General features: G+C 39.4%; 1 protein-coding gene across 1 annotated transcript in view; it reads left to right on the top strand.

Moving 5' to 3' along the window:
* Polr2F (RNA polymerase II subunit RpII18) overlaps positions 1-17,860 on the top strand; it is a 74,781-nt gene that overhangs the window by 33,459 nt on the left and 23,462 nt on the right. Inside the window, exon 4 of the mRNA XM_090381059.1 lies at positions 17,119-17,190. Coding sequence (XP_090237185.1) covers positions 17,119-17,190 — 72 coding nt within the window. The remainder of the gene's footprint in view (positions 1-17,118; positions 17,191-17,860) is intronic.

The raw sequence follows: 17,860 nt of genomic DNA, 5'->3' as shown, positions 1-17,860 counted from the left end.
CAACCAATCTCTCTATAGAACACCAATAGCCAAACAGATGCTTAACCGCTGCTGACTTGAACCTTATGCCAACACCGCATTGAAGCAGATCGACAAGAAGACCCAGATGACATCCAGAGAAAAATTACCAAGACCATAATAGAGGCCAGTGAGGCTGCGATGAAGCGAAAATTGCCAACACCTGGTGCAATCCCTTGGTGGACTCGGGAAATCCAGAACTTCAGAAGAGAAGTCATAAAGGCAAGAAAACAATTCCAAAGGGCAAGACGTACCTGGTTGGAAGTGGAAGTAACAGCACTCAGACAAAGATACGCAGCAGTGAGAAACAGATACACTGAGTTAATACGAAAAAGTAAGCAGAAGGCCTGGGAGCAATTGGTCAGCACAACTGGAAATGCTGACCTCTGGGGGGTAGTGTACAAAGTCACTACGAAAAAGCTCTCCAGGGGTGAGGTCATGATCTCCATCCGCACCCCGCAGGGAACATTGGCCACCACCTGGGAACAGTGTATCATCAACATCCTCAATGTGATTTTCCAAAAACCAGCACACCCGCAACTACCAGAACAACTGCAGATCTGTGATGGACATGAAGCATATCACATAGACCAAATGGAACCACCTTTTGCCCTAGAAGAACTACAACAGGCAGCGAAACAAATAAGGAATAAAAAATGCCCAGGCCCAGATCTTCTGGAGCTGGAAATTATTAAAAAAGTAGTAGACATCTCTCTGCAGACGTTACTAAACCTCTTCAACACATGCCTGAAGACTGGAGTCTTTCCAACCAACTGGAAAATGGCCAACATCAAATTAATTCTAAAAAATCCTATGAAGCCACCCGAACAACCCGAATCATACCAACCAATTGCCCTGCTCCCAGTTGCTAGTAAACTCCTTGAAAAGATGCTTCACAAGTGACTCCTGCACCACTACGAAGCTGCAAATCTCGTGATGCCCACACAGTTTGGGTTCAAACCCGGAACCTCAACAGCCTCCTAAGTTCGGCTGCTGCCTGTGATAGGAAGTACTTCTTGGTTATTTCAGTCGATTTTGCTGGGGTGTTCGACACCATCTGGTGGCCAAGCATCCTGGCCAGACTGCGGAAAGCAAAAACACCCATCAACCTTTACAAAATAATGAAGTCATATTTATCCCAGAGAAAAATACAAGTAGTGACTCCGTACAAGAAACTGACCAGGCCTGTTTACAGGGCTGCCCCCAGGGCTCGGTACTGGGACCGCTCCTCTGGAGTATGGTATTGGATGAGTTTCTGGCCTTCGACCTGGGGGAAGTCCACTTGCAGGCATTTGCAGATGACCTGATACTGACTGTTGCCGCAGACAACCGACTTCAATTGGAAACCCAGGCAAATTGAGCAATTCAAATTCTACAAGACTGGATGAAGGTCCATTTTCTTAAGATCTCACTGGGAAAAACCTACTCAATGCTACTGAAAGGAACATTAAATCTCCATAGACCACTTAAAATTAAAGTAGAAAATACAACTATTAAACTACTCAGTGAGATGAAATACCTAGGAATCATACTGTACAGGAACCAATTTTTCAACCAACACTTGAAACATATCCGAGAGAAAATCAGGAGATATTCTGCCCTCGTTGTAAGAATAGCTAAAAGGGATTGGGGACTCAAGAGGCACACCTTGGGACTGTATTACAAAACGACATTTATACCAGCCATAACTTACGCATCACCCGTCTGGTTCCAGAAAGCAACTACTGCAGTTAACAGACGGACACTAGATTCCATCCAGCGGACAATACTCCTCTCTATTACATGGGCCTACTGCACAGTGAGTACACAGGTTCTGGCGGGAGCACTCCCCCTTGACCTTGAGGTGGTGCGTTGTGCCATGGTGCAGCATCTCGCAAATGGGCTTCCCTGCACCTTCCTGGGCCACTCCATTGACCCTACAGGAAACCTGAAAAGAAAGAAAACAAAACTCACCACCCACCTGCAGCAGGTCTGGCAGGATAGGTGGTCAGAATCCACAAAAGGGGAAATAACGGGAAATTTCTGCCTAATGTTGGAAGATTATACCCAAAAGCACCATCATGGTTTCACCCTGGACTGTACACTACGTATCTTTTAACAGGTCATGGGGCCCTGAATGCCAAACTAAACAGTTTTAAATTAGTAAACGATCCCCGCTGTGTCTGTGGGGAAGTGGAGCCATGGTCTTACATAATGTACAACTGTGAAAACTATGAGGATCTCTGCTGCCTCCTGACGACAAAGCTGACTTACTTCCCTCGCGACAGGGAATCAAACCTGTTGGACTCGCAAGAGGAGTATAAGGAGTTGACAAAATTCACCCAGGGACTGTTCACCCGAAGGAGGACACTTATTGCTATCTACAGGGATCAAGAACAGGCACCATGACTAAACTAACCATCCTTGGACCCAACAAAACTGGCTCTCACCCAGATACAAGACCTTCCTTTGGGACTGAACTAGCATAATAAAGGACTCACAGGACCTGACCCAAGGTAGCGAAGGAACCCGCTCAAGATTAATACCACGGACCTGACAAACCAAAGATGGACTCCAAACACCGGACTGCACAGATGGGATTTATCCCACGAATGACCTTATAATTGGTCTGCTCCCTGCTGGGATCAGACTGGGACAACCAGACAGATCGCACCTCTGCTGCCAAATGCTATTGGGCGATCTGAATAGGATGCTCTAACCCTATTCACTTTTAATTACCAAACCCCTGGCAGGGGGGGAGACTTTTTTTTTTTTTTTTTTAAGCCACGCTTCCTTGCGTGGCCCTTTGCCTCCACTCCCCGGGCGGGAGGGGAGGGGTGACTTCTGGGCTCCTCTTCCCTCTGGTGGGGCATGGGCCTGCTCCAGATTTGGGGGTCATCTTCTCTATGGACCCCTTATTTCTGTCTTTTACTTATAATTACTAGTGTCTGAACCATTGTTAAATTGCTTGAGCCCTACACCCAAAAACTTAATAACATCTATTTGCATAAATAGTACTTCTTTTTGGCTGGCCCATATCTATAACGTTTTTTTTTTTATTATTATTTTTATTTATTTATTACTATTATTATTTTATTTATTTATTTTTTATTTATTTTTATTTTTTATTATTATTATTTTTTATTTTATTTATTTATTTATTATTATTTTTTTTTAAGGTCCTAGCCACTGAAATCTCCAGAAATTAGGTGGCAGGACCTGCCAGAGTAAATAACTATATTAGTGGTGTACCTGGTCTGCCTCCACGAGGCAGTGTGGACAACGTTGGGTCCCATTAGGGGCCCAGCAGCTAAATGACCAGAGGAACAACGGTACACGACACTACACATGTACAAAATCCATACACTTTTAAACCTCTGGCATTGACAGTGTTCTGTTTCACACCCACAATGTATAGCACGCGGAGATGGGGGAAACCCCCGGTGCTGTTTGACACTAACACTCTCTACACTCTATACACTCTACCTAAATATCATTGCTGACCAGGTTCATCCTTTCATGGCAATTGTCTTTGCCTCTGGCAGTGCCATCTTTCAGCAGGATAATGCGCCATGCCACACTACCCAGATTGTTCGAGACTGGTTTGCGGAACATGAGGAAGACTTCCAGGTATTGCCCTGGCCTCTAAATTCCCCAGACATCAATCCCATCGAGCATCTGTGGTTTATGTTGGAACAGCAACTTCGATCTGCCGCGTCTCGACCATGGACCTTACAGAAGTTAAAGGATCTTCTGGTTATGTGTTGGTACCAGATACCACAAGACACATTTAGAAATCTTGTAGCATCCATGCCTTGCTGGGTACAAGCTGTTTTGGCTGCACGTAGAGGACCAACATCATATTAGGTAGGTGGCCATAATGTTTTGGCTCATCGGCATATTTGGCTCTTCTAGAAAAATTTGTTGAGGTTTTTCAAATTTCATTAAATTGGACCAATAGATATCTGGAAATTATTTCTGTTTTTTGTACGTATCACGTAGGCTATCCATATATTGTAACTGAAGTACAGGATATAATACTTCTTGCCATGTGAAAACTGGAGGAATGAATTAGCAATATGGCAGATGCACAGAAACAAAATGTTCTGTTTGCACATAAGTCTTTGCTTTTTTCTCATGCTTTTATTATACATGTTTTTATTATTACAAATCATGAATTATTACTATTTGATAACATGCCTGAAAATGTAATTAACTTGTTTATATCAAAAACGTATATTCTAAAAGTTTTTTTTTTTTTTTTTTTTTTTAAATAGCATTATTGAGGAATGTTCTCTGTTCTCGTTCAAATTCACCTCCCTCCTTTGGGCTTGTCATTTTTTTGCCGGGAAGAAGATGACTACATTGTAAAGGCTCACACTGCTAAGAATAGTATGGTGGCACTTGTGAAAATGAAAATAATGTATTCATTATTGGTGCTTAAGATGTTTATGCTGACACTTTTTTTTTTCACAAGTGAAAAACAAAATAGGCCGTGTTTTTCAGTTTTTTCTAGAATTGCTCATGTAAGCTGATGCATGTCAACAAAAAAAAAAAAAAAAAAAAAAAAAACTTAAGCTTCTCCTAAAGCGTATGCGTGTTGCCAGATTTGGACAGAATGATCCTGCTGATTTTAAATTCCTATTCTGAAAGGTTGTATGCATAGGTTTAATTTAAAAAGAATGATTTTAAAGAGTGTTTATGGCCAGACATCTTCAATAATAAAAAAATTAATGATGCAGATTGAATGGAATCTCATAATTGAACAATACTAAAATTGACATTGATATCACCTTGGTAGATACTTTTTTATTTACAAATAGTTGCCCTCTTATCGTTTATTGAACATAAGCATTCATCATGGTAAAGGGAAACAAAAATCCTATTTGGACATACAAAGGGTACTAGGAAAGTTTTGCAATACAGCTTTGTTTATTTAATTTTTTCAAAGTAATTTCCTCTACATTCAATACACCTCTCCATCCTCCGAAACCAATCTTTAAACCAGTTCTGCCAAGTTTCACTAGGGAGTAAAGCACACTCGTTGTCCCAAGCCCGTAGAAGGTCCTCATCACTGGAAAACAGCCTCCCTTTTAGCTTCATTTTCACATGCGGGAACAGTGCAAAGTTGCAGGGAGCAAGGTCTGGACTGTAGGGAGGGTGCTCGAGAAGTTTCAGTCCTGTCGTGGTCAAATATTCGGTGCAGGCTTTGGCGCGGTTAGCTGGAGCATTATCGTGATGGAGGTACCAGGTGTCCATTCTTGACTTTGGCCACAGGTTCTTCATAGATCCAATGACTTTAGGCAGGCATTGTTCAGTATACCACTTAGCTGTGACTGTCTTCTGCGTGTCCAAAACGACACGTTCCACAATTCCACTCGATTTGAAAAATACAGCTATCATTTTCTTCTTTACAGATCGGGATTTTCTGACAATTACGGGTGTGTCGTCATCATCAAAGACCCAAACTTTGTTTTGAGCCTTGGTCGGCAGATCGTAATAATACAGCCAAGTCTCGTCACCTGTCACGATGTTGTTCACATACCGAGATTGTCCCTTATCAAACTTTTTTAACATCTCCCGGCACCAAGTCACACGTCGTGTCATCTGCTCTTCAGTCAGTTGATGCGGCACCCAGAGAGAACAAAGTTTCTTCACGTGCAAATGATCTTGCAGAATCGAACGAATTGCTGGTGCATTTAGGCCCAAAGTATCCTCTATCTGTTGGTAGGTCACTCGCCTGTTTTCGCCAAGCATTTTCCTCACAGCAGTAACGTTTTCCTCCGTAACTGACGTTCGTGGCCTTCCCGGCCTCTCCGAATCCTCCAGAGTGAAATTTCCCCTTTGGAATTCTCTATACCACCTGAATATCGTTGTACGATGTGGACAATCATCATCTAGTGCAAGAGTCATTTCTTCTAAGCACTGGTCTATGGTTAAACCACGCACGAAATTATACCGCAAAACTGTCCTTATCTCATTTCGTGACCACGATGCCATCGCAAGCACTTTACACTCTCACTACTAATGAATAACTGAGCCCATCGACTTGGCGCGGCGGCTACTATGCACGTATGAACATGTCTCAACATGCAGCAACAAGCAGCTTCCTGTGATTCATTGTTGCGTCATATTGCAAAACTTTCCTAGTACCCTTTGTATACTGTCACCTTTTATTTATTTGAGCTGACTGTGGCCAGTGGATAATACAGGTAGCCCTTGATTTATGCCGGGATTAGGTTCCTGGGGAGACAGGCACAAATGGAACCCTTTATATAATGGAGTCAGTGGGAAATCAAAGGGTTAGGTTCCAGGCCTTATTATATTACCTTGCCAGAAAAATTCCTGTATATCATTGAAAAACACCGTGTTGTCCTGTTAGCCTGTTTGCATTGCTGGAGAACTTCATATTTGACTGCACAATTACCTCCGGATCTTTGTCATTTTCACTACCTTAATGGAGCACCGCACAGTTGGTATATTAATCTGTGATTACTGCTACCCATATGTAGTACTTTGCATTTATCAGTGTTAAACTTCAATTGCCATTTCTCAGCCCAGTTGCCTAATTTTTCTTGATTTTGTTGTGGTAGCCACAAGTCTCATGAGTAATTACAGTCCTGTTGACCTGTTAAACTAACAGGTCTATAATCACTCATATCACTGTTTGATCTCTTTTTGTGAATTGTGGATACATTCACCCATCTCCAGTTCACAGAGACTTCCCTTGAATCCAAAGATGCTCTCATTATTTTGGCCAAGGGTTTGGTTACCTTCTTTGCTGCCTCTCTTAATATAATTGAATAGCATTAGCATTAGCATTAGTAGAGGCATTTGATGCAAGAAAGCAAGCTTATGCAGCATCAGCCAAAAAAAAAAAAGTAACATAAATAAATAAAAATAACCACTTCCACTTCACCCCTCCGTTCGTTCGAAATACCTGTCCAGCTGAGCCTTAAACTTATTTAGGCTATCAACTTCCATGACAAGGGATGGAAGTCTGTTCCACCTACCAACCACCCGCTGGCTAAAGGCAAATTTCCGCACATCTATCCTACATCCGTCTTTCCTCAATTTCCCCAAGGTGCCTTTTTTACATTTAACTTCGGCAGTTTTTCTTCCATGTTCCTCTCAGTTATTACAAAATCATTTAGCTCCTGGTTAGAGTTCGATAAACTTATAGCATTTACTTCCCTAAAGAATTCTTTGTGTGTGAATGTAGATGCAAAATACTTGTTCAGCTTATAGCAACTTGAGGAGGATGATTATCAACAGTTAAACCATTGATATCAAGTGGACCAATGTGATTCATCCCCTTCTAGTGTTTACATAAGAAAAGAAGTCTTTATTATATTTCTTTGTATCCTTTGCCAAATATTTCTAAATAATCAAGCCTTGGCTTGCCTGCCTAACATCCTTTGTGACTTGATTGCAGACTAGTTTATATCTACCATAGGCTTCTGTATCACCTGATAATTTATATATATCCCATGCATTTTTGTTCTCAGCCACAAGTCTCATTAGTTTATCTGACATCCATTTAGGCCTAAGCCTTAAACAGTGTTTCTTAATTGGTATGAAAAGTCTATTAGCTTCTATGATTATTTCCCTAAATGCTTCTTATTTAGACTAAAAACTGTCTGAATCCACTGTAGTCACCTTTACAAAAGCAGAAATCTTCCCTTTACCCTTGATTGTAGTCACATCTTTAAGTAAATCCCACATCATTTTACTGTGATCACTGCCACCTATTTGTTCTTTTATCTGCAAGTTCTTAATGCATGAATAATTACTGCTGATAATCGGAATAGCAGTATTGTTCTGTTGCCTCTCTAACGTGCTGTTGTAGAAAACAGTCATCCAATAAATCTGCAAAAGGCTTGCTACGAGGGTGGTTCAATAAAGAATCTCCCTCACCTACTTCCACATATCGCAGAGTCATGATATTTTGTGTATAGCATCATACATATCTCTATACTAAAGGTTTAAAATTTCAGCCCTGTTTCTTAATTTGTTTTTCTCTTACAGAGCTGAACATGTGATGAAGTAGCATCATGGATAAAGTTTAAGCCAGAGCTGTATCTGGTATCCCTTCTTGAAGGGGGAAATCTCCTAAAGAAATCCATGAGATGATTGCTGTATATAAGGATGAAGCCCATCCTATGGCATTGTGAAGCACTGGCATAAACAATTTAGGTGTGGTCAGACATCAGTAGAATCTGAGCCTAGAAAAGTGGAGTCATTAATCATGAAAGATTGCCAGATATCTGTGTATGTGAATTGTCCCAGGAGGTGAAGATTAGTGTGGGCTCTGTTGAAATAGTCCTTCATGACCAACTCCATTTACGTAAATTGAGTGCAAGCTGGATTCCCCAATTATTGACTAGTTTCCAGAAGGCTGATCGACAACAGAAATCACAGGAGTTGTTAGCCCTGTGCCAAAAAAACGAGGAAGACTTTTTCTCTCATCTAATCACTCAGGATGAAAGTTGGATACACCATTTCGACCCTGAAAGTAAAAAGTAGTCCATGGAATGGTGACATCATGGTTCCTCACCCCCCCAAGAAGGAAAGGGTCCAAGCATCAGCAGAAAAGGTCTTGCTGACAGTGTTTTGAGATGAGAAAAACGTAATAATGACTGATTACCTGCCGAAAAGTAGAACAATTACAGGTGCCTATTATGCCAACTTACTCACAAAATTATGAGAGAAAATCAAAACCGTGTAGGCGTGGCATGCTGTCCAAAGGTGTGAGAATTCTTCAAGACAATTCCCCAGTTCACACTTCTGAAATTGCAACAACACAAGCGGTCACTTGTGGATGTGAAATACTGCCCCATCCAGCCTACTCACCCGATCTTGCACCATCGGACTTCTTGTTTCCTTTCCTCAAATCATTTCTTTGGGGGACCCACTTCCCTGATGACAAGACACTCATTTCTGAAACAGAGTCATGGTTCAAAGACCAATCTTACCACTTCTACAAAAACGGTATCTGTAGCCTCATCCATCGATGGGAAAAAATGTGTAAATCTGCACGGTGGTTATGTAGAGAAGGACTAAAACCTGTGCAAGAATCAACAGGCTAGCACATAGCGTGTTGGCTGTATGCTAGGTCAGGGCGATTCTTTATTGAAACACCCTCGTAGTGTGCAAGTGATCAACCCAGTATATCCAGTCAATATCCGGAAAGTTAAAATTCCCCATTATAATACATTCTGATTTACTGGCTCACTTATTTATCTATACAGTTGTTCATTATACTCATCAGAGTTATTAGGCCTGTAACACACTCTTCCTATCACTTTTGCTTTCCCAGTCACACCAAACTGACTCAACATTGCACTGGATGCCAACATCAATTAGATGCACTGCCTTATATTTTATGTGCTTCTTAACTAAGAGCATACCCCCCCCTTCCTCTCCTATCTGTTCTTTCTGTACACATTGTACTTCCCATATTCAAATTGTGCATACCTTATATCTAAGTGACACTTCAAATTCATCAAATTTATTTACTGTGCTTCTATATTAGTGTACCCTTCCTCTCCTATCTGTTCTTTCTGTACACATTGTACTTCCCATATTCAAATTGTGCATACCTTATATCTAAGTGACACTTCAAATTCATCAAATTTATTTACTGTGCTTCTATATTAGTGTACATGCAAGTATGCATGCACTTGTTCTTACTCTTAGTTACCTTAATACAATCCATGTATTTACTTTTTCCATGATGACTTGCAGCAGGTCTTGTAATCCCCAGCCACTTGCTTTCCAGGCTGCTGCATGTTCCAACAGCAGAAAGAGTGCAGGAATCACTTTCACCTCTGCCTGTGACTATTGTTAATCTGTTAGTCTGGATATCCCTCTAAGGTAGCAGCTTTGCAACTTACCTAGCACCACTTCCATAGCATCAGCAAATATTCTTGCACCCTTTATATTTAAGCGTATCCCTGTAAAAGCAGTCTTAGCAAGCACAGAAGTTAACAAGCACAGACCATGCTGTGAAAAATTCTAACCCCCAACTTTTTCTCAACGTTGCTCTGTATGGACTAAAAAGGTTTTTAGGGCTACTAGCCTCCGACTATGGAAAATTTACTAATTGAAAAAGTTAGTGCATAGCATCATGTTCACCTACTTCGGTGATTTTATATGAACTAACATGATGATATGCACTAACTTGTTCTGGTCAGGGCCAGCCTGACAGTATACGCGGACCAAGCGATTGCTTGGGGCAGCAAAATTTTGAGGGTGCCAAATTTAAATAACAAAGTTCTGAAAATGATCTTAATTCTGCTGTATTTGAAGCTACCGAAAATCAGCAAAGACATTCAAATGGTAATGGGCGAAGATGTTCGACATGTCATTTGGAAACATAAGCTTACTAAAAAGATACTGAGTTCTTTCACTATATATTAATTAACTTAAGAGAAGGACATCCCTTGTCTGCTGATGCTTGCCACTCACCCCCCTTCCCTCATTGCTCACTGTGTATTCATTCCGAACAGGTACCGATTACATTTAGATTGGTTTAATGGAAACGTTTTATGATTTTAAAGAATTTATATACCATTTTAATAAGAAATTAACAACATTTATATGTTTAAGACCTATAATTAAGGTTTTTGTTATAAACAATATTATAAATTACTTGATTTTCCCCTGTGCCTCCTCTATAATAATTTGATGAATTTGATGATGATAAGGATTTTATGTGGTTTTTATACGAATAAACTGCAAGACTCGATAAAAAATAAACTTCAGAGGAATGAAAATTACCGGCGATTAAATTATCTGAGGTAGAGCATTGAAATAAGAGAGACAAAAATAGGTTTCCAGTCTTATTTGTAATAAAGAAATAAGTATCATTCATTTCACAAATATACGTGGTCTCAATTCTAATCTTAACAATGTCCATTTCCACTTGCAGTCTGCCAAACCCCATGTACTTTTTCTGACAGAATCTCAGTTATTGGTTGATTCAACTACTGCTCATCTCAGATGCCCAAATTATTCGCTGTATGATTTCTTTCGCCTCAAAGGTGGTACTTGTCCATTCCATATGTCCGTTCTTATATTCCCTGTCAGTGACTTGGCAATTTGGAATCTACTCTCTGATCTTCTCTGACTTAAAATATCTCTACCTCAGTGTGTAAAATTCATCTGTTGTCTCTACCGTTCTCCCAACTCCACTAATCACTTGGAGTTCTTTGACTTCCTCTCTTTGCAACTTGACTTTCTCCAGTCCTACTTTACTAACAGTGAGATAATTTTCCTTGGTGATTTTAATGTTCACAACTCCAGCTAGCTTCCATTTTCTAGTCACACCAACCCAGCTGGTCGAGATGCTGAGGCTTTAGCAATTACTAATGGCCTTGCACAGATTGTTCATTTACCTACAAGAATACTGGACAATCCTAATCATACAGCCAACACGCTTGATCTTTTTCTCACAAACAACCCTACTAAGTACACGGTCGAAGTGAGAGGTCCTTTAGGCACTTCAGATCACAACTTGGTGATTGTCTCTTCTCCAACGGAGTCTTTATCTCATGGCTATTCCCAACCTCGTGATGTTTGGCATTACAAGAATGCAAAATGGGATGACCTGCGAGATTTCTTTTCTTCTTTTCCTTGAGCGGATTACTGTTTCAAAACTTCTGATGTCAACGTTTGCTCAGATCGTGTCAGTGAAATTATTCTTGCAGGAATGGAATCCTTTATCCCACACTCCACTTTAAAATCTCGTCCTTTATGTAAACCTTAGTTTTCCAGTAAATGTGCTAAGGCTGTTCAAGAGAAGAATGTTGCATATCGTAATTGGCTTGTTTCTAATTCTTCAGTTTCATTTTCTGCCTACACTAAAGTTCGCAACAATTGTAAAGCAGTTATTAATCAGTCCAAACTAGAGTTTGAACAGGCTAAGAGTAGAAAACTTGCTTCTTGCCCTAATGGTAGCCGAGCATTCTGGTCCCTTGCCAAAGCTATTGGCCGCAACTTTTGCCCATCTCTACTCCCACCTCTATCCAAACCAGATGGTTCTGTTGTCACTTCAGCCAAGTATAAAGCTGACCTGCTACCATTCCATTTTTCTTCCAACTCGTATATTAATGATCTTGGTAAAACACCTCCCACCATTCCCAACACGCTCCATTCAATGCCTCCTGTGGTCTTCCGTCAAAAGGATGTCAGAAGGATTTTGACGAATCTTGATGCTAAGAAAGCTCCAGGTCCTGATGGTATTTCTCCACTTGTTCTCAAAACCTGTGCTCCTGAACTTACTCCTATTCTTTGCTGCCTTTTTTCACTTTCTTATTCCAAAGGTGTTTTTCCTTCTGCTTGGAAATTTGCTCGTATCCAGCCAGTTCCTAAAAAGGGTGACAAATCCCTCCCATCCAATTATCGTCCCATTGGAATTATTTCTACTCTTTCTAAAGTAATGGAGAAATCAATTAACCGCCAACTCCTAAACTACCTACAAACCTTCCACCTGATCAATGATCACCAGTATGGATTCCGTCAGTGTCGATCCACTGGTGATGTTCTGGCTTATGTTACCCATTTATGGACTAATTCAATGGAAAGGTTCGGTGAAACGCAAGTAGTGGCTCTTGACATCTCAAAGGCTTTCGATTGTGTTTGGCATAAAGGTCTTCTAAACAAGCTTCCATCTTATCGTTTGCCAACTGTTTTTAGTAATTGGTTATCCAGTTTTCTCTCTGATCGTTCACTGAGGGTGATCGTAGATGGCTCTCTGTCTTCTAATGCCGGTGTCCGCCAAGGTTCAGTTCTTTCCCCCACTCTTTTTCTCTTGTATATTAATGACCTTCTTCCATTGACTGGAAATCCTATCCATAGTTTTGCCGATGATAGCACATTGCATTCCACTTTCCATTTTGAGAAACCTTGCCCTTCAACTTCTCGAAAATCTGCTACCAATTCCTTAAATGCTGATCAGGGTATGATCAAATGGTCAAATTAAATGCTGAAATGGTCTCACCTTGAGTACTGCCTACAGATCTGCAGGCCTCATTTTAGGAAGGATGTAGATTAGCTTGAGTGTGTACAGACAAGGGCAACAAGATTGGTGAGGGGAATGAAGGGATCCTCTTACCAGGAGGCTTAAGTTCTGCAAATTGCAGTGGCTGGAGACTAGGCAACTGTGCGGTGAACTGATTGAGGTGTATAAGGCCTTGAATGGGTTGAGCACGCTGAATTCTGATGGGATCCTTTCACTTGTTCAGATTACGAACCTAAAGGGACATAAATTCAAATTAAGAAAAGACAGATGTAGAATAAATGTGCGGAAATTTGCCTTTAGCCAGCGGGTGGTTAATTGCTGGAACAAATTTCCATCTGTCATTGTGAAAGTTGATAGGTTAAATAAATTTAAGGAGGAACTGGAAAGGAATTGGAGGGAATGGTGTGTTTTTTTTTTTTTTTTGCTGATGCTGCATAAGCTCATACAATTGCTTTCTTGCATCACATTCCACCACTACTACTACTATTTGCTTAATCCATTTCTCTCGATAGACTCTAGTCTTATTAAATTTTTTACAGTTCCTCTTCCAAAAACTCTGGCCGACCGGGCTAGCCGAGTGGGTAAAGTACCTGCCCAGCAACCCAAAGGTCGTGGGTTCGATTCCCGCCTCGGGCTTGGATTAAAGTACTGCAAAAACCTGGGAGGTGCAATGTGGCCACAGAAGCTGATGCGCCAACAACTACCAAATCAAAAAAAAAAAAAAAATCCAAAAACTCTAATGGTGGTTTTGAGGGGGATCATAAAGTATATGATGTATCCTGGAGACACCAAGTCCTTTAAGCCAGTCATACATAGTTGCAAGCATTCCTTTCTGTATAAGACACCATTATTAATTGTGGTGGAATGATTTACCCCTTCCTAAAAGATTTTGCTTTAGAATGTCTATGTGAGCCACATAAGCTGCATATGGGTATCTCAGATTTTAAAATTAACTCTGAAAAGTCCTTTTGTAGTTGAACATTTGTTATGTGCTGTTCTTTGCCTTAACATTGATCTTAACACTGGATTCAAAGTCTTCATTAACTTAAATTTTCTGGTACAATTTTTCCTGCAAGTTTTGATTGGCTTAAACATTTTGGTATGTAACCTCTGTTTCTTTCACCAGCCTTTTTTTTTTTTTTTTTTTTTTTTATGAAAACCCCCAAACACGAGAGGTATTAGAACCTATAGTACTTATTACTGTGCTTGGGTTGGAGGTTGAGAAGACGAAAGAAGATATTTGTTAACATCAGACTTGAACTTCTGTAGACTACTGTAATTTTCAGGAAAAACGTATGAAGGAATGTTGTTCCAGAAAACTGCAGTTGAATGAATAAACAAGGAAGATGAAAAGTTGGTTCTGTGAGTTTGACAGTAAATGGAAGTTGGTTGGTGGCGGCACGTATTCGGACTGTTTTGAAAGAGAGAGTGGGAATTATAGACATCAATTAAGAAGAACAGTGCCTTTGGAAGTATCTGTAGAAAAGGCATGCAGCAGAAACAGTATGTCTATTAGACAGCAAGTGGAGAGACTCTGTTAGATATGAGTCATTAATTAACCTAACTGCCCTCTTCTGAATGGAATCTGTAAGCCCGAGAGTGGTTTTGGGGCACTACTCCAGATGTGGGAACAATATTCCATGGTAGAGCAGATTTGTGATTTGTGCAGAGTGAACAGCTGTTTGGAAGAAAAGTAATGCCGAGAGCAAAAGAGAAAACCGAGATTTTTAGATGCAGAGGAAGCAATATTTGTAATGTGCTTGTGCCAAGAGAGATTAGAAGTCAGGGTAACCCCCAAAAGAGATATATCATTTTGCATAGAAATCGGATTGCTCACCCTCAGTGAGCAATCAGAGAGAAAACTGGATAACCAATTACAAAAAAAAACAGTTGGTAAACTGTAAAATGGAAGCTTGTTTAGAAGACCTTTATGCCAAAAACGATCTAAAGCCTTTGAGATGTCAAGAGCAACTGCTTATGTTTCACCAAACTTTTCCGTTGAATTTGTCCATAAATGGGTAACATAAGCCACTAGTGGATCGACACTAATGGAATCCATACTGGTCATTGTTGATCAGACGGAAGGTTTCAGGGTAGTTTAAGAGTTAGCAGTTAATTGATTTCTCCGTTACTTTAGAAAGAGTAGAAGTAATTGCAATGGGATGATAATTGGATGGGAGAGATTTTTGACCCTTTTTTAGGAACTGGCTGGATATGAGCAAATTTCCAAGCAGAAGGAAAAACACCTTTGGAATAAGAAAGTGAAAAAAAGGGGACAAAGAGCAGGAGTAAGTTCAGGAGCACTTTTTACTATAATTGTGAATTATCTAATTAATAAAATCAAATTTGCTGACTTTGTTTTCTTTAGCTTAGACTAGTATCATTTAAATCCACTGTTATAATTTATATCAGTTGTTAAGACATCATCATAACTGTAAAGGATATGAAAAGGTTTTTCTCTCACATATAGTGTGCACAAGTATGTTATATGCAAAGAGAGCCTGATTAAATATGTATACTTCTGAAATGTTTTTTCATTAACTATCCTTGATACTTAGTGAAAAAAAAAGCATTTGATTAATGCAGTCCACCATTCCATTGCTTTGTGGGTGGAATAGGATTATGAAAGGCTTCTCAATCATTAGTACCTTGCACAGTTGCATTGCTCTATCAGATTTGAGGCAAAATTTGGAACTCTGTCATTTAGGATAATCCGCAGAGTCCCACACTGGCAGGTAATGCCATCTACAAGCACTTGGGCTAATGTTTCTTATTTGCGATCATGTGTTTTATAAGGCTCTGACAGGGTCTGATAAAACAAGTAAAAGCAGAATTTTTGCTATTATAAAGAATTCCAGGACAAGGGTCTATAAATCCAAATTACAGGGGAAGAGGTTTTAGACTACACTGTAGGAAGCTTTCTTTTAGCCACCGGGTTGTTCATTACTAGAATAAGTTGCTTAATACTAATCTCCTTTTGGGAAATTAAAACCCATTCCTTTGCCTTTAACAACTGCTATCTGTCTACTCATCATCCAACTTAGAACTCTGTGATCAATCCCTACTATTGGTTCCTGTATTGTTGACTGTGATTTTATAATTTAAAATTGTGGAAAATTGAAATCATCCTTAATAAGGAGACATGCTCACTTGCTAGTCCATTCCATTTGTATGTATAGGTTCTCATTGTAATTCTCACAATCTGCTGGTCTGTAAATTAATCCCACTCTCATTTTACCCTTGCTCACAGCTAATTCACAGTACACAAATTCTACACTATAATGCATATCTTCTGAATCTGGGCAAGCTTTTGTCACGATCAGACTACTTTTGATAAGAAGCATAACTTCATAAACCCTTTATGAAGTTATGCTTTATAATAGTAACTCATTATCCCCTGTTTCTATGTGACACAATGTTTCTGTTAACCCTATTATGTCAGGGTTAGTTGTAACCAGGAATTTGAATTCACTCATTTTATTGATAACATTTCTGTAAACACATTTGTGAATTAAAATGCAAGAAATTTGATGTATAATAAAACAAAAAGATTTCATCTGCCAGTTCCTTATCTCATCAGGAACCACAAAGCACTGACATTCAAAAAAAAAACACTGGAATTAGAATTTCAGTAACCTCTAAACCTGCTGTGCTTCTTTTTAGAAGCATAGATAAAATCTTTTATTTTATCTTTTTATATAAAACTAACCAAACAAAATTATCAGGACCTCTTAAATAATTTCTTTCAAACTTAATGCAGTATTAGTGTTAACATAATTGATCACTAATTTTATTTATATTTAAAACTGACATCTGTTTTTGGAACTGGTTACTGGTTTATTTAGGTGATGACAAAACTTTATATAAATTTTATATTTTAAAATTAACTAAGAAGTTTGTTTATTCTGTTTTTCATTACTTCATAATAATGTGGAAATACTAATTAGCATTGCTTTCTCCATTTAGTTTGTTTTATACTTAACATTTACTAGCTTGAAATTCAAATTGCATAATTTTTTTGTGAAACATACCTACTTTTGATATATAGGTATATTGCTTGTTTTTCATATATACTGTATATGTATTGTTCTTTTTAGGATGCATGCACCTGTGATGGTAGAACTGGAAGGTGAGACAGATCCTCTTCAGATTGCCATGAAAGAACTGAAGTAAGCAAGTAATATGCACTTGTGCTTTTTTTGTGGTGGAAATATTTATGGATTCAGTATATTAATATTTTAGAGTAGTATCCTATTGAACCAGTGATTTGTGCACACCTGCCATTTGTTGAAACATCTTTGTTGCTTATTTTTTTATGGTAACCTTCAGCTTCTGGGTTGCATTTTTGTTAATCATTGGCATATTCTGGAAAATTTCTAATGTTGAGATTGTTGCAAGAGCAGAGGTGGACTGGGTCAAAAATTCTTACCAGGGAAACCTTGTAGCAGTCTCATACTAGTGTTTATGTCCAAAATCACACCGGCCTCCGACCCACTTGGATTTCCCCAGTAAGTCTTATGGCAGTCCACATTTGTGCAAGAGGTAGTGCATTTTCATGATACCATGTCAACAAATCCATGCTCTCATCTTTCAAGCAACTTGTGGAGATTTCAGAAATGGCCAAATAAAATCCCTGATTCCTACTTTACCTGTGGAGTGGTGCACATCACTCCACAGGTAAAGTAGGAATCAGTGGAGTGGTGCACATCTTTGCATGTCCATTGAAGTTATCATAAGCTTTGGTAAGATCCAGTTCCTTACATTTTGAGGGTACAGCCTTGAAATGCTTTCTGCAAGCCAACTAGAAGATTGTCTATTGGACTTGCTTGTTGATAATGC

Source organism: Mastigoproctus giganteus, chromosome 9 (assembly GCF_048544385.1).
Source record: "Mastigoproctus giganteus isolate SK-2022 chromosome 9, ASM4854438v1, whole genome shotgun sequence".
NCBI lineage: Eukaryota > Metazoa > Arthropoda > Arachnida > Uropygi > Thelyphonidae > Mastigoproctus > Mastigoproctus giganteus.
This window is presented reverse-complemented; position numbering and strand designations above follow the sequence as displayed.